Source organism: Fragaria vesca, linkage group LG4, assembly GCF_000184155.1.
Source record: "Fragaria vesca subsp. vesca linkage group LG4, FraVesHawaii_1.0, whole genome shotgun sequence".
Lineage (NCBI taxonomy): Eukaryota > Viridiplantae > Streptophyta > Magnoliopsida > Rosales > Rosaceae > Fragaria > Fragaria vesca.
The window spans coordinates 20,939,400-20,961,341 of record NC_020494.1 but is presented as its reverse complement, the minus strand read 5'-3'; the positions used below and the strand labels follow the sequence as shown (position 1 = coordinate 20,961,341).

Sequence of the window (21,942 nt, the reverse complement as noted above, 5' to 3'; positions counted from 1 at the left end):
GAGAGAGAGAGGGATTCGACTGTTTTTGTCAGTGGCATAGATCGTAATTTATTTTATTTTCATGGGTAACGGTTTAAGGAATTTAAATAAGTGTACTATTTTATCATCAGTGAACATTTATTAATAGTTTTATCATTTGTTACTTCTAAAAGTATCTTTTTATCATTGCCCTTTGCTTATAGTATACACATACATACTTGTGCTTTGTAAAATGAGTTAAATTAAAGTATGGTTGAAAGAACTGCTTTCGCTGGTCATATGTAGTTGAGAAGAAGCTTCTTGGAGAAAATGGGGGTGAAATGTGAATAACGAGAAGAAGAACTGGTGAATTTCTTTTTTATTACAAAATTGGATTATTGGTCGAACACCCGAAATCGAAGAAATTAGTTTTAGAGCCCGACTTACATACTTACATAGCTATTGTAGAAAATGCTAAAAATTAATAAATTATAGTCTCCTCTCATGAACTATGACTGCATGCGAAGCTTGTACTACGTACTGCGGGGATATAGAGAGACAATCGTCATTAAATCTAGGTTACAGGTATCTAAATTTGAACTGAAATCAGTAATCATAGAAAGTACGTAGCTCGCAAAAGTCATCTCAAATGGGGTTGTAGAACTGTAGGCCGCCGCATCATGTATACGGCAAGGAAGGAGATCCTTTTCAAGAGCTTAACTAGCCAAATTACACTAGTAAGCAACCCACAAAACAAGGATTATTCACTTCATGAGACATCATGTCATACATGCCCGATCAAACTTAAGGTGGCATTTGGTAACGTTTTCATGCTTCTATTTTCATTTTTGAAGATGAAAATATGTTTCGGTGAGACATTTCCGAAAATGTTGAAAATAAAAATGAAAATATTTTCGACTTTTATAAAGAAAAACTGAAAACTGAAAACATGAATTTGGCGTTTTCACTTTTTCATTCCTAGTTTAGAAAATATAAACAATATTTATCACAATAAATTATCGAATACATTTCCAAACTATCTAGAAAATAACAAACTCGATCACTTTACTTTCTCATTTTTATTTTTAAAAATTATTTTTTAAAATCCTTTTCAAAAACGTACCGGCCTAATTAGATTATTGAGGCATGAGGTGAAAAGCCAAAATGTGGGTTCGCTCCCTCTCAGCTTCGAAATCTAGCGTTCTCTAGGATTTTCAATTTTTTTTTTCTCTTGGTTTGTCGATATGTCTGATGATGTCATCGTCGAACGAGATATGCAAGTCGTCGGTTGGCGGTCACGCTTTCTAGGTTGGTGGCAGTGGAAAGAGAGATTCATGTTGTTTCTGGATGGCTAGCTAAGAGGTTAGTAGCGTCTTCGTTGTGCCGCTTCGTAATGGATATTGATTCATCGAGGAGTGGTGGTGTGGGTTGCGCTTGAGCGGCGGCGACTTCGTGGCAGTGTTTGTGTACTCGGATTTTCGATCTGGTATGTGTTCTTTGTTATGTATGGTGCAGAGGGAGGTTGCTTCAACATCGTGTAAGGAGGACGTACGATGGACTGGACCCCTTCTGGTGGTTTTCGAGATTGGTGGCAATGCAGTGGCTTCGACGTTCGGAGGTGGTGGTGACTTCTAGGTTGCGTTCATGATTCTTGAGGTTCAATGGGTTAGATGTTGGGCCTGAGTTCTATTTTGGCCCAAATCCAATGGGTTCCTTTTATTTATTTATTTTTTTTTGGTTTCTTTGTTTTTATTTCTTTAATAGTTTTAGTTTGGTTTTGTTGGGTTCAGTTGTTCCTCCTCTTTAAGCGAAAATTTGTTAGAGTTTTGGTAAGTTGGTCTCGCTGGTCATATTGTTGGATGTGTCATGGTTATGTTGTCGTTCTATGTACTATATGGTTTCAATGCCAGTTATTCTTATTGTTAATGTAATGGAGATGCTGTCTTTACATATATGCAAGCGGTTTTGGTATATGATATTGGAAGTTGTAGTTTTTTCTTGAGGTTGGACGTCAGAATGTATCAAGGCTTTTGAAATATATGTTAGGTTACAGTTGAACGTATCTCTATCGGTTCTTGTCCACCATAATTGTTGGTTTTTATTTATTTTTATTTTTATTTTTTATTTTTTAAGAAATCGCTGTTATTTTAGGTGAGGAAAGTAAAAAATTTATGTCCACAATTGGTATATCCCATGGTTTGTAATTTTAAATTATTATATAAAGTGTGTTTTCAAAAATTATTATATATAGTGTTTTTTTTATACGTTTATATAAAGTGTGTACCTCTTTTTTTTTTAGGGTAAAAGAGATAACTTCATTAATCAAAAATCATGACGACCAAAATGGTTAAGCATGAATAGTCCGAAGACCATACATGCAGCTAACAACTAAGAATTAAAAAACAACCTCAAAGCTATAGTCTAAAGTGGACAATACCAAACTAGAAAGCAAATAAAATAACCTCGATCTAAACCTATAAAGCCTTGAAGCAAAGCACCGTTCTGATGAGCTTGACGCCTAAGACCCAATGGTATACGTTTCCACTCGGCAGACCAGCTAATGATCTCTGCTCGACCAGCAATACAGGCTAGAAATTGTCACTCCGGCCTCCGTAAACCCAACACAGGCCAACCCCAAAAAGAAGAGAAAAGGAAAGATAAAGCCCAAGGACCAGCCCACCAAGGCCACAAAGGTGCAGCCCAGGAAGCCCTGGCCCAGATCCAAACTTCCCCTCCTCTCTCCCCTCCCGAGTCGACCAGCGTCAGACCCTACCATCGTCGCTTCATTTTGGCAGCTTCCCTCTCCTCCAAGTCATCATTGCGTGCTAAGACGATGACAAACTACCACTGCACGATCGCGCCTCACCACCCCGCAGTACTCAAGAATTGATTGCCACAGAACCCAACCAAGACCTAACCTTGTGGCTACTTGGGTCTCGCCAAAAACCAGATCCACCGCTGCTTTGGAAAACTCTGCCGCCTAAAGCAGAAACGCAGACTGATCTGATCTAAAGAGAACACCTTCAAATCGATCCCATCGCTACCACAACTAACCCTGATCTCGCCGAAAAAAAAAATCACCCAAAACCACAGTCGAAGAGGACGACCTCAACAACCTCCGCCCAAGAGCTGCCGCTCCGAACTGAAGTCTGCGCCTAATCCTCTCCCTGCCACCGCGGTCAAGCCACCAATACGATCGTCGCCCTTGAAGGAGCACCGCCGCCGCCTAGGTCATGATCTCTCAAACCCTAGCTCATTTCACGAAGTTCATCAAAATATCCAAATTATTATACTTAAAGTGCATGTGTACCTCTTAAAAACAAAACAAACAAACAAATTAAATTGTCGGTTTACACTATAGTTGCACCACCTTAAATCTCAAAGATAATCTACCGTTATTCCACGTTGAGAGGCTCAAATTCTCTCTCCCAAAAAAAAAAAAAAGGACTCAAATTCATTCATCGAGCTAAAAGCTACATGCATATGGTTGGTTTGAGTTGTCAGTAGTTTAAGTTAAGACAAGTTGTGTTTGAATATGGTTGCTCTAAACAAGTCATGTTCAGTTTTATCGAATTGATGTACTTTAGAGATAAATAATCATAATCCTATAAGATTAAATTGAGATTAGCCACATATATACATCGAGTAGCAAGCAGTAAGTACAAGAGCTTATAGGGCATTGGCAAATAAGGTATAAGATAAATCCAACCATATCATGTTACCCAAAATTCCAAAACTGCAATTCACGAATTGATTTCAGCACACAAGTACAGATTCCTCTCCAAAAGAGTTTCATTTTCGTCACCCAAAAGTCCCAAAACTACGAAATAATTTCCTTACTACACGCGCCAATCAAAGAGTGTGGTCATTACCTAATTCTTTAGTTATAATGTATTTTCGATGAGATTTCTTTTGTTGTAATGTTGTTGTCTCCCTCTCTTTGCCAATTGCCATTTCACCTTATACTTATTCAACCCTTTACATCACCTCTCTCTCTCTCTCTCTCTCTCTCTCTCTCTCAAGACAGCTTTATCTATTCTCTAATTCCTCATTTTCTCTCCCACAAAAATATCAAACACCCTCTTCTTCCTTTCTTTCTTTCTTACTTCTTAGCACTCACTCCACCATGACAGACAGAGTCTACCCATCAGCGAAGCCCGCCACCAACGGCGCGGCCGCTCCAAACCCAGCCTTCCCCGCCACGAAAGCGCAGCTCTACAGCAACACGCGCCCTGCCTACCGCCCTCAACCCCACCGCCACCGCCGCAGTCGCAGCCGCTGCTGCTCTTGCTGCCTATGGATCATTTTCCTTCTCATCCTCCAAATCTTCATTGGAGCCATATGCGGTGCTGTTTTCTACCTCATTTACAAGCCTCACCGCCCCACCTTCTCCGTCACCTCCCTCAAGCTCTCCACCCTCAACCTCACCTCCTCCTCCAAGCTCAACTCCCGCTTCGACATCAACGTCACCGCTCGGAACCCCAACAAGAAACTCGTCTTCCTCTACAACCCCATCGCCATTTCCATCCTCTCAAAGGACGATATCGACGTCGGTGACGGATCCATACCGGCTTTCACTCACGGGAAGAAGAACACGACTCTCTTGAAGGCTAGGATTACAAGCAGCGGCAAAACCCTAGAGAGCAGCGACGTCAACACGTTGAAGGCCGAGATGAAGAGCAAGGCTGGGTTGGCACTGAAGGTGAGGCTTGACACCAGAGTAAGAGTGAAAGTTTTCGGAGTGAAGACTCCGAAAATCGGAATTAGGGTTCATTGCGAAGGGGTTAAGGTTACTTCTCTTCCTACTGCAAAAGCTGCTGCGACGGCTTCGACTAGCAATGCCAAGTGCAAGGTTGATGTTAGAGTCAAGATCTGGAAATGGACTGTATGAGACTGAAGGAAATTACAGAAGTACGTTGAAAGACAGAAAAGGGCAAAAGGTGTGTGATATATTTTTGTTTTTATTTTTTTAAAGGATTTGTAATATTCATTTTCTTTTGATATTCTTGTGAGTATATTATGTCTTTTTTTTTCTTTTTTTTTTTTCAGTGGAAGAAAAGGTTTGGTGATTGACATAATGATTTTGTATTAGGCATGATTAGCAAGTTGTCAATTTGTGAATATTGTACTTCATAGTTATTTAAAACGCTTGGCTCATAGATCAACAGCATAACATGTTGTAGTTTGCGAGAACTTACGTAAGAAATCTGGTAATAAAATACGGAATACTGGTAATAAAATACGGAATACCTAAGTTAACACAGAACTATTACTTGTGTTAACACTTATTTCGATACTGACAATCGATTTAAAATTTGGTACGTAGACACATTATTTTCTCTTTTAATTTTTATGTCTAATTTGTGTATAGGTATAGGCCGGTGTCGAATACAGTAGTGAGATCCAAAGTAAAATGAAAAACGATTCTTAAACACGTACCTATTTGATAATATTTTTTTGTTAAAATTTAGGGTTACCCAGAATGGTTAGGGTGTGTTAATATATGTGATACATCAATTTTGCTCTCAAGTTGTAAATAAGTCCTCAAAGTACGTAGTAATAATAATCCTTAAAGTTGTAATATGAGTCCTTAAATCTTAAAATTGTAACAAAAAATTAGTTACAACATTAGTCTTCATTTGTCCTTGAAGTAGTAATTGAGTCCTTAAAGTTGTAATATGAGTCCTCAAAGTTGTAACTTTTTTTTTAATCACTTTGTGGACTCAATTACTACTTTAAGCACACATGATGACTAATGTTGTAACAAATTTTTTTTACAATTTTAAGGACTCATATTACAACTCCGAGGACTAATATTACTAGTTTGAGGACTCAATTTACAAAGTTGATGCATCACATCATTCACATGCATTAACACATTTGTGGACTCAATTACTACTTTAAGCACACATGATGACTAATGTTGTAACAATTTTTTTTACAACTTTAAGGACTCATATTATAACTCCGAGGACTAATATTACTAGTTTTGAGAACTCAATTTACAAAGTTGATGCATCACATCATTCACATGCATTAACACATTTTAGAATTTTTCGTTACTTCTTGCTTTGTTATTCATTAAACTTATGAAACATTTTGGTATTTTGGTCAATATATATTTATATAACATTTTGGGTGTTAGTTTGGTGGGATGAGGGAATGGGCACACATAATGCTTGTTACTCTGTAAACCAGCATAGCAGGAATTTTCCATGTGCAACCATGTTACATTGTGCAAAAGTCAATCTTGTACTACCAAGTATAAATTCTTTTGTAAGTGAAAAAGGTTTTTTAAAATTAGTTCTTGCTAATTTTCATTATCATTTTGTTGAAGAATATATATATTAATCAATTTGTCATGAGTAGCAAATTAAGTTTATAAAATGATCATAGATAAGAAATAGATCATTTTTAAGTTCCCAATTTTCTCGTTCAATGACCTTTGCAGTATATATATTGATTCCTTTTTACTTCAAATTTTGATAATCCAACGTTCCAAACCATTCGGATTTTGTGAAGTTCGTCTTTGGAAATAAGCATAACTATTTCAACCTGGGTCTGCTTAATTTATATTATAAGTTATGGTAGTGTCGGTGTGTTGCTTCAATTATTGTAAGATAGTGTTTCAAGTCAATTGGAAGCTTTGAAGTAGGACCCCGAAATGAGTAAGCTGTTTTTTTTCTTCAAATGAGTGGAACTGGACGTTTTGGCGTGCATGTATTTTGTAAACATGGAGAGCACTTTGTATGCTGCTGCCAATTACAGAATTCCATGTGCAACCAACTCTATCATGTCATGATCACTTGCTTGGTGTGATTGTGAAACCTAACTAACATAAGCTAAGCCGGTTGTTATGGAAATGCGCTGTGCAAGATTAATCAATCAGAGTGGGACTGTCAATGCATCGATTGGGATGACTCATGTTGTGGAAGCAGTCTTTTAGAACCCTCTAAAAGATGATCAGAGTAAGATAAAGCCTGAAGATAAGACCATAATTATTTTCAAAACGAAGTAAGAGATGTTTGACACTCACTAATATTGGAATTTCATTCAAATATTTCAAAATACGTAGTTATGATAGAAACTTTCGTTCTGAAACGTTTGACATGGATATTAATCTCATTAATTGTGGTTGCCATTATGCCACAAGTTTGTAGTCTTCCTCCGTTTGCGATCTTCCTAACGTTCATAATATTGCAATTACATTGCAATTATACCCCAGTTTACTTATTTGCTATGAAATCATTTCTATTAAGTTACTTACCGTTTTCAGCTTTTAATTGCTAATTACATTGATCATTTCTTCCCTATATAAGCTCTAGGTGTCCATTTCGATCTACACAGCAACGATTATCATCTTCTTGTTTCCTATTCTATTCCACCAAAGAAAGGTAAATCAAGATGTTCGATACGATCCTAATATTGTGAGTGTACACTTACTAGAATCGAGGTTGTTGTACCCTGGAGCCCTAGAGGGTAGGTCGTCAATACTTGCTACACCGAGATACAATCTTCGAAAGACAGACATCTACTCTTAAGGGCAGTGAACCACACGCCTCAACCTAAAAATTCATTCCTTAAAACATCATCCATCTCCAAAATTAATTTCCATCAACTAATGATACGAGTATCTCACCTACGCAATCAAATTTTGGCTTAGGGTACAAACAACTATGTAATAGTTAATTTGATTGTGATCGATGCTCTTTTGAAAGTGCAAGAAGCACTACTACTTCCACCGTATCTTATCAAAGACCTAAAAGGATAAGCATAGATATCAAAATAGTGAGTTTTTCTTTCTTCAATGAGGTTCTATATCAAAATATTTGCATTGCTGCCATTGCATGGAAATTAAAGCAGCAATTATTAATTAATCAATGATATTCTAGTTTGTTTGTTTTTTTTTGATACGAATGATATTCTAGTTTGTGTTTGTTGAGACTTGAAAGTGAAGTATGAAATAGGTGCAACCTAGCTACTGTATTGATCTCATCTCACTTTCACTTGCATGTGTATCAATATATGTTCCTGGTGTTGGGTTGATTATACTTCAATATCCGACTCTCCAGTCTCCACACACACTTCGAACTTTGCCTTCAAGTCCATAAATATTCAAACATGTGTGTATAATGCACGTACGTAAGCCTACCAATAACCAGATTGCCTTTAAACATGAAAATGTGCAGTAATATAACGTACGTTAGATTGGTACATTGTGATTAATATATAATCGACCCTTCATCATGAATAATTCATGATGATGGTATTTGGGGTTGGCAACAGAGTCCGATTTGTTCCCCTCCATTAGATACTTTTAATGTTCATGGTCCTTGTTTCTTTCTGATCGACGACTCTGACTAGGTCTAAAGTTTTAGGTTATCTTTTGAATTCAAGATATTAGTGAAGATCATTCTCAAATAAAGATATTAGTGAAGACATGCTCTCTCTTGCCTCTCATGGTGAGAGGTTTCTTAGTGGCGGCGAGTTTTTACTGGCAGTGGCCTTGCATCTTTGATTGAGAGGGGGATCTCAAGCTTCAACGGTTTTCCTTTTGCTTTAGTTAGGGAGGTTGATGGTGACACTGGAACACTTGTGGAGAATTGGATCTGGGATCGATTTGGATGGGAGACGATGCCGAAGGCCGTAGTACCAGGCAGTGGCGGATCCAGAAATTCCCCTAAAGGGTTGAAGGTTCTGTTTCCTTCTCGCATCTGCATTCTCCATCACATTGGAGGAACAAAAATATCGTATCATATCATATGTATCAATATGGAGAGAAATTTCTCAGCTAAGACAAGACTTAAACTAAGCAGTAAGATATACGTAAAAAAAGAAATTAAAATGCAAATAATGTCAACAAATGATATGTAGGAGTCTAGGAATCAAAGCATCATATCAAGGGTTCTAGCATCAACGACACATACAACAAAGAAGAAAACTTACTGGCATGATTCCTAGTAAACAACATCATTTAAGCCCATCAGAACAACTAAATGAATAGATCAAATGTTATCGTATCAGTTGCTATCATATAAAGAAAAAAAAATCACTACAACAATATGGAGCAAAGGCCACATATCGTATCTTGTAGCACACATGTGTGATATTTCCCTTTCATACTCCGCTAATATCCTTATTTGTCACACTTATGGGAACATGCAACACCTCTAAAGGCCACACAACGTCCATATTGTTGTAGTGAAAACACGTGGAGCAACTCGTCCTTTTCTCAAATTCACATGGTTCACATGGTTTACCCTATTTTTGTCATTTTTACATACTTGACTACTCCCAACCTATGCAATTTATATAGTAAATAAGTTCATAAAACCCAGTCTAGGCAAGTGCCTCTACGCTCTACATGCATCCGTCCCTAGTACCCGGTGGTGATGGCTTGCTTGACGGTGGCTAGAAGTATGTGATTCAGCCCTCGTATATGGGAATTTTTTTGGCTATTTCCTTCTTTCTGCTATCAAGGTGAGAGCAGTAGAGATCGAAGTAGTGATGGGGTCTATCAGTCTATGCGGTCGACGATGTAGGTATTGTTGGCGAAGGAGTTGCTGTTGTCGAAGATGTTTGGGCCTTTTTGGCTCGTCAGATTAACCCTAGTTGTTGGGCTTTGTTTGAGCCTATTGGGCCAATGTAAATGTCATTTGAGCTTATTTATCCTTTCGGCCCTTTTTTATTTTTGTTTGGTTCGAGTTAGCTAATATCTTTACAGGTCTTGATGCTTATCTATGAAGCTAGCTTTCTCGTTGAATAATTGAGCTTATCTATAAGGTGGGTGTATTAAAGGTCCTAGAGGGGGGGTAATAGGCCTTTTTGAAATTTTCGTTGCCTTCTGTATCCGAGGATAGCAATGACTTGTGCTATCCCAGAATCACAGGATACGAGTTTGCAGAAAGTAAATTGCAGCAAATAAACAAACAACACAAGGATGTTTTTTACTCGCAGAAACCCTGAATGCAGGGAGAAAAACTGCGTGTCTCTAACTCTTGAGAGACAAAAACTTCCACTAAGTTGAAGTAACTTCTTACAAGAATAATAGTTCTAGTGATACACTACCACAGTGCTATCCTTCCTAGTCCCGAACTAGTCTAGACCTATTCCCTCTCTTGTTTCTAAGTTCTTACAACATGGGACATTTTTCGAAGCCTTGTTCGTGAATTCAGCTAACCACTAGCAGATTCAACCTTGAACGCTTCTTGGGTTGGTTGCACTACACATCCCTCATGGTATGCAACATGATATGAGTTGATGAAAGAAGTTTTGAGTTCAAGCTCTAAGGTTTACAGTCACGAAGAAGACTTAGAGCAGCATGAACAATGCAAGCTAAAAACTAGACTCAACAAAGAAAACGCAATAAGGCAGTTTTCCACAACCATTGAGCAAAGCTAAAGCTGTAGATATATATAGGCCAACAATGACATCAAGGATGATGCAAGCTGACCTCAACATGTTTCAGAAAGATTTGGACAGAAGTGTTTGGCTCCCATACTGAAAGTGATGTGTCCAAACACAGAGATGACACAAGCAATCTCAATAAGACAAATAACCCTTTCCTAAAACATGGATGATTCAAACAGGGAGCAAAGAGGTTTCAAACCCTCTTACTCAGTCCATTAGTGGACCTTGACACAGCTGATAGCAACTGGTCTTTGAACCATACAGGGACCAGCTTATACATCGGATAACGTATCATGAAATCCCAGCTGGAGCCTTGAGCATCAAACCATTTGGTCACAGGTTGGCATAACAAAAGATCTCAACCCTTTGACTGGTTTGAGCGCTAAGGCACTTCCCACAAACTCAGTTGTCCATTTTATATTAAACTAATATAACAGACTTTGAACCTCAGAACAGCAGAAGACTCAGTACTACTGTGAAAAACAATGATATGCAGATGCATGTTTTACCTGAAACCATAAGGGATATTAGCGCCACTTGTTCTTGATCAGATAACATTATCTCAAAGTGTTTTGCAGGATGAAAGGATTGCCAACTATCCTTATACCTTCATGTATTATGAGCTTGTAGCTAGTACTAGATAGACTATAGCTAGTACTAGTTTTGGGTTCTGCAAAAAATTACTTATTGACGACAGTTACGGGGCATTTTGTTTTTGTATTGCTTGCTGATCTATTAAACTATTTGACCTGTTCGATATAAAAAAAATAGGGGTTAGGCCAACATTACACAATAGCCCATGATATGCAGGACCATCCAAATCGAATTATTGCTAAAAACTAGATAATCAGTATTCTAAGTAAACAAGATTGGATAGTAAATACAAAGTAACCAATGTGACAAGACCCACCCCAAATTTTACCCTAAAACCCGGAGTAAATCCTGCGGGGACCACCTCCAAGAAAGATATTACCGAAAATTCGACATAATCTCCCTTGAAAATGGACAACCCTTTCTAAAGAAAACCTGCAAACACTTCTAAAATTCTCAATCCAACCTTAACTTCTAGAGCCTACGTGCTCCCCAAATACAACCACCACAAATAACAAAAATAATAGAACATCTTCCAAATCAACACATAATTATCCAAATAAGATAACATAAATCATCCGACAAATATTCTAAAATGACAACAAGCCTTCGCCCACAACCGAAATAATATATATTAAACCCAAGTATTTAGAGCTACTAGACACTAGCGGAAGTAAGAAATCACAGGTAGGTTAAACAGGTAACCTACGGATGAAAAGTGGTGGAAATGCGGGTGACTATGCCTCGTCTCCTACTAGGTCCAACCCGTACTCTGCAGACTGGGCATTTTAAAACGAAGGGCCCAGGAGTAGACATTTGAAACACGTTAGAGTGAGTGGACAAAAATAAATTAAAAGAAATAATTATTTATGCTTTCCCAATTTAAACTTCAGTGGAAAAACAATTAATGGCATGCAACAAACTCAAAAGCTTTAAAAAAATTTACCGAATTTACCAACACCTGACTAGCCGCGCTAGTCACCAACACTTCAAACATAAGAGCCTCTCAGGCTAAAATAAAATATGTATGTATTACACTCGTCATATCCCTTGTATGAATTTTCTTGAAACAACAAAGACAAATACAAAATTCACACAAGGCTACGACGCTTGCGTTTAACGCTCACGTCACACCATAATGGCATTTTACCTCATGATGGTGGAAAAGACGGTGTATAAATATATACGCGCATATCCCCTATATAAATTATTATATTTATATAGGGCTACGACGATTGCGTCTAACGCTCACGTCGCACCATAATGGAATTTTACCTCAGTATGGTGGAAAAGCACGTATAGCTAGCTAGCATTCCTTCATATACATATTATTCTCATAATCATCTATATATATATATACACTCACCGAAATTCTCAATTTCGGTTATTCTCCAACAACATAAATTATTTCGCATGCACATTATTTAAAACAAAAGTCCACTCACAAATTAGGCCTAAGCCTGATATCGATCTGGGGCCTCGTCTGCTCGAGCCTCCTCACGACCTGTTCCAAATATAATATTAATTTCCCAGCCGAAATTCCAATATTTACACAAAATAGGCAAAAATTAACCGAGAGTCATTATCACGCTCAACATTGCCTAACTTCGAAGTGGTCCACATTTCAACCCTAGAACCAGCAGCCGTAACTACACCGTCCCACAGTTTAAACAACTTTAATCCAACGGCCGAATTCTACATTAATTAACCGCCAAAAATACCACACTTCGGAAATTCATAAACCTATCCAAAACTCATCCAAAAATTCTATAACTCACTTCAATAAATTCCCTTTAATATTCCAAATTTAAAAACATTAAAATCTCTCAACCGGCGCCGGCGCTGGCGCCAGCTCCGCCAACAGCGGCAGCCGGAGGCCGATTTCGGCGACCTCTAATTCCTACCAAATTTTAACAGTAGCTTCCTCTCCACTCCCTCTACAACTTTCCTAACTAGCACAAACCCAAAATCCAAGCCTAGCTATACCAATCGAACAGAAATATCAAAAACGCCCTAGAACTTCCAACTCAAATTTCTCCTTACCTGAAGCGAACCGGAGTGAGTCCTTTTAGGGCAAGGTAGCTGGGTTGGAGACCTTCAAAACCATATATAGCTTGCCCGGATTGGTGGCCGGAGGAGGGAGCTCCGGCGAGAAGACCAACGGCGTCCAAGGAGGACTTCCTCCGCTTGGCGGGGTTGCAGCGCCGCTCACCAGCCTAGGAAGGCGGCGGGGAGGACGACGGACCGTGCTGGAGTGGTGAGGCGTCCCTGCTTGGCCGGACGACAGCGGCGAACGGTGGATTCCGGCAGAGGAAGAGAGAGAGCTCGGGAGTGGAAGGAAAAGAAAAGAGTGAAGAAGAAAAAGAGGAGAAGAAGAGAAGAAAAAGAGGAAATAAAAATGGGGTTTGGGCCTCACTCACCAACCCGGCCCAACACGACAAGTATTACCCAACTCCACCAATTTAACACCTCAAAACAAAATACCCTAATAAAAATTACCTTTTACTAGTTAAAAATTTACCATTTTTACCGTCGTCATATTTTTCTCTTATGAATAATCCTCCGAAAAATACTCGTCCCCCAAACCCCTTTAGGGACCAATTAAACTATAACTTCATTGACTGAGACGGTAAAATTCTTATTATAATCAAGCTAGTAAATAAAGTAAAAATTAAAGGGTCGGAATGTGACACAAAAAGCGAAATCCCAATAACAAAGACCACACTTAAGTTATTCATTTAGTTTTGAACCACCCTATGTATAGAGGTTATCCGTAGAAACATTGGGAGAAGCCTCAGAGGCCGAAGCCTTAATTGATGGCGCAAGCTTCGACTTTTCATTTCCTAACCTTCTTAGGCAACTTGTCCATCTTCACCATGTCGACAGCTTTAGGCTGGTACTTGCGGCCTTTTGGCTTACCAAGTCTACCATTTTTCAGAAGAGACACCACAATGGTCACAGTTTGAGAAAAAAAAGTCAAGGAAGGCTTAAAATCCATTTTGACTAATTCAATGACTTACGGTATCTTCGACTGCTTGGAGTAGGTAACCGACTTTGGGACATTCTTCCTCTTCCAAGACATCCATGGACAATCATGGCCTCAGATCTAGATGCTTTAGCAGTCGTGTCACCAAGAGTTAACATTCTAACACATGGAGGACACATCACACATATAAGTTGCAACCTGATTTGCTAACAATTGAGTAGAAGAACCCGAAATGGAGAAGAGGACTATAGTTGAACGGGTTCACCGCCTCTGAAAGGAAGATTAAACGTGCCTAAGTAGTCGGGGAAACACCATTAGAGCCATTGGTGATTAATTGACAAATTACTTGAACTTTGTACAACTACATTTGCCGAAACTCTAGAGTTAGGGTTTGAGCCTCCCACGTTGTTATTCTTTTGTGAAGCCAGCAGATCTAGCTAGCAGACAATCACACCCTCTAGGCAAATCTTCCAATAGGCAGCAAACCTTTCAAAAACATATTATCTTCTCATAATTGAGATGCAACAAAGTAATGACCTCGGGTTGATCTCAAAGATCCTTTGTGAAGCAAATCAAATGCCTGATGTGCACTTGAGCATGAGTACTACGACTAATTTCCAACTCATCCAAGAAAATAAACTCACCCAACATCCATATGACCATGTAAACTACATCCTTAGTTATCAATCTCGACGACACTCTAAAAAATCATGGACCTCTATTGACTATTTAATTACGCTTCTTCTCCACTGAGAATTTAAAGAACGAAAGGATCACCTTGTTCTTACACTACCAGAAGAAAGGCTTTAGCCGACGAAAATAAAAAAACCAGGCCGACGAACCATTTTTTCGTCGGCTAAAGTTCACGTTAGCCGACGAACCATTTTTTCGTCGGCTAAAGAATTTTTTTCATCAGCTAAATTTCACAGATTATAGCCGACGACTTTAACCATACTTTAGCCGACGAAATTTTAATTTCGTCAGCTAAAGTGCTTTATATTCGCAGATCTGGACTGCAGCTCATCTGAGAAAAAAACAGGAGAAAAATGGGAGAAAAAGTTTGGGTGTTGTTGAAATCTGTCCATAATTGACACGTGGAGCTATATATAGGTATATATATATGTGTATATATGTTGATTTTGAGTTTTATTTGAGTTGATCGATTTTGAGTGTGATTGAATTGATAGATTTTGAGTACGTTGGATGTGTATATATATATATATATATATATGTTGATCGATTTGGTTGATGATTTGATAATATATATGAAGTTGTTGTTAATATATATATAAGTAGCAGATATATATATATATATGTTAATTAATTTATAATATTGTGTTGATGGTATGAAGTTGTTGATGTGATGAGTTGATGATGATTTTGTGATGATGTTGATATATATAATATTGTTATGTAATTATTAAGTAAATATATATGTGTGTGTTAATTAATTTGTTATTAATTAGTTGTAGTACGTAGAATATATACTAAATGAATTGAGATTTTATATATGGCATGAAATTTAATTAATAATTAGCTAGCGTTATACATATATATTTTGTTATATTTTCAGGATATGGATAAGAGTTGGATTTCGCTTCTAAAATGGGACAAAATATATGGTAAATGAGTTATGAGTTTTCTGGAATATGCGCTGGCTAATGTTAACGGGAATACAATTTTCTATTGCCCGTGCACGAAATGTCAGTGTCGCAACGATATGCATCGATTTGCGATTGACAAACTATGGCAGCACCTGAAGAGTAACGGGTTTTGGGAGAATTACACATGTTGGTTATATCACGGTGAAACATCATCAGGGGGTCCGCATGATCATGGCCAATTTTCTGAGACGGGCAGTACATCCAACGATCCAACAACAATCTTCATCAACGACATGTTTCCTTATGAGAGCGGTGTATGCGCTCAAGGACAGTATATGCCTGAGCCGGTGCAGCCCTTCCCTAGAGCTATCAACACTGCTGGTATTGACAAGTACAACAAACTGCTTGCTTTCCAACAGACCCCTGTGTACCCCGGTTGTCAGAAGACCGTTCTTGAAAGTGTGATGGACGTAATGAAGATTAAAGTTGAGACAAAATCGACCGTGAAGGCTGTTGATGATTATCTACAGTACACTGCTTCGATGCTGCCCCACGGTCATCGTCTTCCTACCACTCATCATAAGGTCTGATATATCCTGAAAGATCTTGGGCTTTCCTACATCAAAATCCATGCATGCAGATATGACTGCGTTCTCTTCTGGGGTAAAGATCTAGAAGGGAATGACCTTGGTGGCCTTGACGCATGTCCGGTATGTCACACTGACAAGTATAAGCTAACTCCTGCAGGCAATAGGAAATCTGTGAAGGTACTTCGGTATTTCCCGTTGAGGGATAGGCTGGAATAGTTGTACATGTCTTCACACACGGCCGAAGCTATGAGATGGCACGCTGATAGGGAATTGCATGACGAAGATACCCTTATACACCCTGCTGACGGGGAGGCTTGGAAGCATATAGACAGGGAGTTTCCTCATTTTGCGTCAGAGGTCCGAAATGTGAGGCTCGGGCTCTCATCCGACGGGTTCAACCTTTTTGGCAACATGAGTCTTCAATATAGTGTATGGCCGGTGATTTTGGTACCGTACCATACCGGCCGGTAGATGTACCGAAGTTCAATCTTTCCAAACTCTCTAGTGATGTTGAAAGAAACTCCGCAAACCATACCGATAGATGTACCGAAGTTCAATCTTTCCACACTCTCCAGTGATGTTGAAGTTTATGGAATTTTGCCAGAATCCTACAAGTTGCAACCACATGAGCTAGTCATTGCCCATTGGTGGGTATTGATTAACTGTCCAGAAGTTGAATACTGGAAAGACATCAATCTAAATTGTCCAGACATTCAAGGTGATCTCGATTACCACAACAGGGAGTTCGCAAACTATTTTGGCTGCTGGGTACGTAATTCAATATTTCTGTACGTGTTTATGTTTATTACATAATTATCCATATTTACAGTTGAATGGTTGGTTGCAGATGAACCATATTCAATTTGATGGTCACCCAAATTGGTCGCACGAACTAAGACTTCTAGCGATGAAGCCGATAATGTCAAGAGTTTATCCGATGTGCAAGGTGAATGACGTGCAATTTATATGTGAACAGAGAGACAGCAGACGAAGAACACAGAATTCTAGGGTGATGGCGCGTGGTGGGCGGAATAGAGTTGACTATTACGGTGTTCTCCATTCAGTGGTGGAACTCGTTTATGGGTAAGGCATGACAGTGCACCTCTTCAAGTGTAGATGGTTTGATACTAGGCCGCAGAGCATGAAGACCGATCAGTATGGAATATTATTGGTGAACACTGCTACAAGTTGTTACGAAGATGACCCGTTCGTTTTTGTCACATCGGTAAAACAAATATTTTATCTTGATGACCTTGCTAAGGGTGACGTGTGGAAAGTAGTCAACCTTTTGCACCCTCGAAATATTTATCAGGCGGCTACACTTGGAGAGGCCGAAGACGAGGAAGAAGATGTTGCGTATCAAGAGCCCAGCGCAATAGGTATTCCTAACTCCTCTACCGTTCGCCTTAGTAATTTTAAAGCGGGTCGTTCGGTGCGAATTCGTGATGAAGAGCCAAGGCTTATTGATGTTGATCCAAATCAAGAAACCGACGAAGACTCTGGCGATGAGGAAATGCATAGATTACCAGAAATTAATTCTGACACCGAAGAAGACTCATCGGATGATTCCGATTACGAGCCTTAGTTTTAATTCCGATTACATTAATTTGTAATAAAAAAGAATGTATAACTTTTATAGTTTATATATGTTGAATTCATATTTCTGTTATTTTATATGAATTTTGGTGATATATAAACATGAAGTTAGTATGGTTTAAACCTTCTGTTTTTTTAATGTATTTTTTACACTTTAGCCGACGAAATAAACCATAATTCGTCGGCTTAAACAATCTTAGCCGACGAAATATACCATAATTCGTCGGCTAAGATGAGGTTAGTCGACGAATACCCTAATATTTCGTCGGCTAAACACTAAACCCTAAAATTTTTATATGACTTGTAGGGTCTCATCGGTTTGAAACTATTTTCAGTTGAAGGTCTGGCCAAAATACGTAATTTAGACGGTCCATTGACCTTTTCCGTGCGTTTAGGGGTTTGACTTACGGGATTGACCGTCCGGATCGAGCCTTTAACCTTGTCGGATCAAGTTGAATTTTTTCCCATACATGTATTTTATCATGATGGTCAGATATGACGGTCGGATTTTTCGTTTCTCAAGTTTGATCATCACAATCATAACATGCCTACTAATGTGGTATAACTTGTTTACCAAGTGTTTAAATAAATGTTCCGTTTCGAAAACAAAATATACGTAGAACCTTTAAACACAAAAAAGTAATGAAATAAGATATGACCAGAATGGTGAAATACGTCTACGGTTGAAAAATCATGGTATTCCGGTAAAGTCTCGGTGCCGATAGTTGCGGTCAATGCAATTTTCCATTCTTTATCCCTATGGGTAGCCCTATCTTTGGTGGTTATTTTCCGTAAAATTTTTATATGACTTGTTGGGTCTCATCGGTTTAAAACTATTTTCAGTTGAAGGTCCGGCCAAAATACGTAATTTAAACGGTCCAATGACCTTTTCCTTGCGTTTAGGGTTTTGACTTAACGGATTGACCGTCCGGATTGAGCCTTTAACCTTGTCGGATCAAGTTGAATTTTTTCCCATACATGTATTTTATCATGATGGTCAGATCTGACGGTCGTATTTCCGTTTCTCAAGTTTGATCATCACAATCACAATTTGCCGAATGTATAAAAAGTACTTTAGCCGACGAATTTCAAAGTTTTAGCCGACGAATTTCAACATTTAGCCGACGAATTTCAAGGGTTTAGCCGACGAATTTGAAAGGTTTAGCCGATGAGTTTCAACGTTTAGCCGATGAGTTTCGTCTTAGCCGACGAGATTTTATAGCTTTAGCCGATGAAATATTTATTTCGTCGGCTAAAGTTGTCGGGTATATCCCAGCGCTGCGCTCCCTAGTCTGCGAGACTAAACCCTAAACACCACCTCCACCTCCTCGCCCGCCTCCCCATATCCCAGCGCTATGCTCGACAGCCTCCACCGCCTCCTAGCAAAGTCCAATCTCCCTCTCCCGGTCGCCGCCCTCTCCCTCTCCCTCTCCCGGTCGCCCTCTGCTGCTCGCCTGCTCCGCCTCCACGCCCTCCAGTCCACTACTGTTTACCTCCTTTAAGCCTAAAGTGAGTCCCCTTTCTCGCTTTATTTGCCTTCATTATATGAGATTTTGTTGGCAGTGGTGGCGTTTTGGTGTTTCTTGATGATTTCCGGTCGCTTGTGAATCTTTGATCTTGATTTTGGTTGTTTGGTATATTGGATTGCAGAGTTGAGAATTTGAAAAGTTGGATGATCGGAGGATATTGTTTTAGTTGGAAGGCGTTGAATAGCAGCCGTTGTTATTGTTGTTATTGCTGTTAATGTCCAAACTTCTTAGTGTGTTTGATAAAGAGATGATGAAGTTTGATGTTAGAAACTGGAAGGGAGACAAGAAGAATGATTAAGATATATTTTGTGTAGTTGAGTTTCCTCAATATATTTATGGGGGGTTTGATTTGATTACGGCGTTTTTGAATTCGTATAAATGCATTGCCGTTTTGTTATTGGATTAGTGCATGGTTGTGTAGTGAAATTGTCATTATTTGAGTACCTCTAGTTTTTTTTATACACGAGATGATTGTTGCATTATTGATTCCAGTGTTTAAGAACTTTATATTAGTATTATGTTATTATATTTTCAATTTTAACTTATGATATAGTAATTGAGTTATACGACCGAATGATCGGTACATTTTTTTTTTTCCGATAATGATCGGCACTTCATATATGAACCCCCCTATGACAAATTTCTAGCTCTGTCACTTTTCCTCAGTCTTGATTCAAATTAATATTTTAAACAGGATGAGCGGTAATTTTAGATCGGCGAAGGGTTCGAAGGGCCAAAGGTCCGAATTGTCTGAGGGAACCTCTAGCAACCCTCAAACGTCGTTTCAGGGCCCCATGACAGCCAGACGTGCGACCCTTCTGGAGACGGCGCAGAGGCAGCCGGAGGTGCCCCCTTCATCGAGGCAGCGGGGCGTCCTTCATTCCTCGAGGCAGTTGTGGCCTCAGACCCAGACGAAGGTGTCTGCACCCCGTATGCCTAAGATACACCGGGCGCCCACTCCAGGTCCTACTTCTTCGGATAGTGGGTCATCTGGGGTACAGATGCCGCCGCCTCATCTGTTCTTTCCACGGATGATACTGGCCTTACCTGCAGTCGATGGCTCAGGGACGCCGATTTATCCACTACCCCCGCCAGTGGCTCCATCAGCAGCGTACCGGTTCGTGCCTTTTGATACGCCTCTTATTTCTGCGAGGGTATCATCATCAGTGACAGAGACGGAATCCGTTGCGTTCGCCGCATCGCCCTCAGGTAATGAAAGATGAATGATTTGTTTTCTTATAATTAATAATAAAGGGTCTCTGATTTTAATAATCAATTTGGTTTATGATGTGATAGGCACCGTCGGAGCGAAACCGGCAAAGAAGAAGAGAGGCCCCGTCACAAGAAAGGCTTTCGAGAAGATCGTCAGTACCTGAGGGAGGATCGTCATTCGTACTGACGGGGATGACGACATAATATCGGGTGGGAAGTCGAGGATGTACTCTGGCCGCGTGGGAGCGCTCATTAGGGATAGAGTTCCGCAGGAGGTTAAGGACATGGTCCACAACGCGATGTCGGTGAGTTACAAAATGCCTCAATAATATTATGTATTACATTGTTGATTTCTCAAAAAACTAAACTAATAAACGGTTAAATGCAGGTGTGGTTTAAGGTTCCCGAGCACCTGAAGAGCAGCTGGGCGGACGTTGTGCATGGGGGAAGGTACGTTGGGAAGTTAATGAAAAAATAAAATTGTATGTGATATTACAAGGAGTGGAAGAACGAGTTGCGGACCCACTGGACTACGCACGGGAACGCACGTTATGGTACCCCTGCTGAGTTCCAGTATAGGGAATACGAGTGGCGTTGGCTTCTGACATCAGAATTCAACAACCCTCGTAAACAGGTATTTAAAAAAATTAATTAGTTAATTTGTCATTAAGTACGTGCGGTTTTAAATATTTTACTAATAGTTTATTTTTTTCTTTGAAGGCTGTTTCCCGAGCGAACGCTCAGAACCGGCAACGCAACACAAAGAACCATCATGCCGGTTCTAGACCGTTCGCTGTCTCCATGGACGAGGTGGCCAGGGAACATCCAGAAGTCAACCAGTACGTCTATACGTACGAGAAGGCATATCATGACGCCCAGGAGGATATTGTAAGTCATCTTATGTTTTTAAATTTTAAATTTTTAATTTTACTTATATATATGTCAAAATGTTAATTAATTATTTTTTCCTATCCAATTAGGCGAATGTGAGGGAGGCTAGTGACGAGGTGATGAGTACTATAGTGAGGGAGACATGGCCGGACACGCAGGAGGAAGAGATGTCCGAAGCCATGTCCCGGATCGACACTTTAGATCCAAGGGTTGGGGCGAGGATCATGGGCACAGCTTTCCCACCGCGAGCAAACAACTTCTACTGCCGGGGTCTAGGAAAGAAGGGTGAGAGGGTCCTGAAGACCACTCCAGGATTTCAACGAAAGGCAGCCTCGACCAGTAGGAGGACCTCGACTACCAGCAGGACGACTCAGCTAGAGTCAGAAGTTCAGAGACTACGGAAACAACAAGCTGCTCAGGCTGCCTATAATGCCGCGCAGACAGCCTATACTGCTGAGGTATATGCCATCCAGCAGGCCCAGCAGCGGCAGATGCTTCAGTACATGCAGGAGTTTACAGCTGCCCAGCTTCAGGGACTTCCGGCTCCGCCCATGCCTACGCCTATACCGCTACCT

The 21,942-nt window shown here is 39.7% G+C and overlaps 1 protein-coding gene and 1 pseudogene across 2 annotated transcripts in view; both read left to right on the top strand.

Annotated features, from left to right (window-relative positions):
- Positions 1–21,942, top strand: part of LOC101295621 — an 880,650-nt pseudogene that overhangs the window by 123,429 nt on the left and 735,279 nt on the right. The gene's annotated exons all lie outside the window — the stretch shown is intronic.
- LOC101291137 (protein NDR1-like) lies at positions 4,085–4,985 on the top strand. The gene has a single exon (XM_004297540.1). The coding sequence runs from the start codon at positions 4,085–4,087 to the stop codon at positions 4,847–4,849; it is 765 nt and encodes a 254-aa protein (XP_004297588.1). The 3' UTR covers positions 4,850–4,985.

Coding starts and splice junctions, on each gene's coding strand:
- LOC101291137 (XM_004297540.1), top strand. CDS start 4,085: ATGACAGACAGAGTCTACCCATCAGCGAAGCCCGCCACCAACGGCGCG.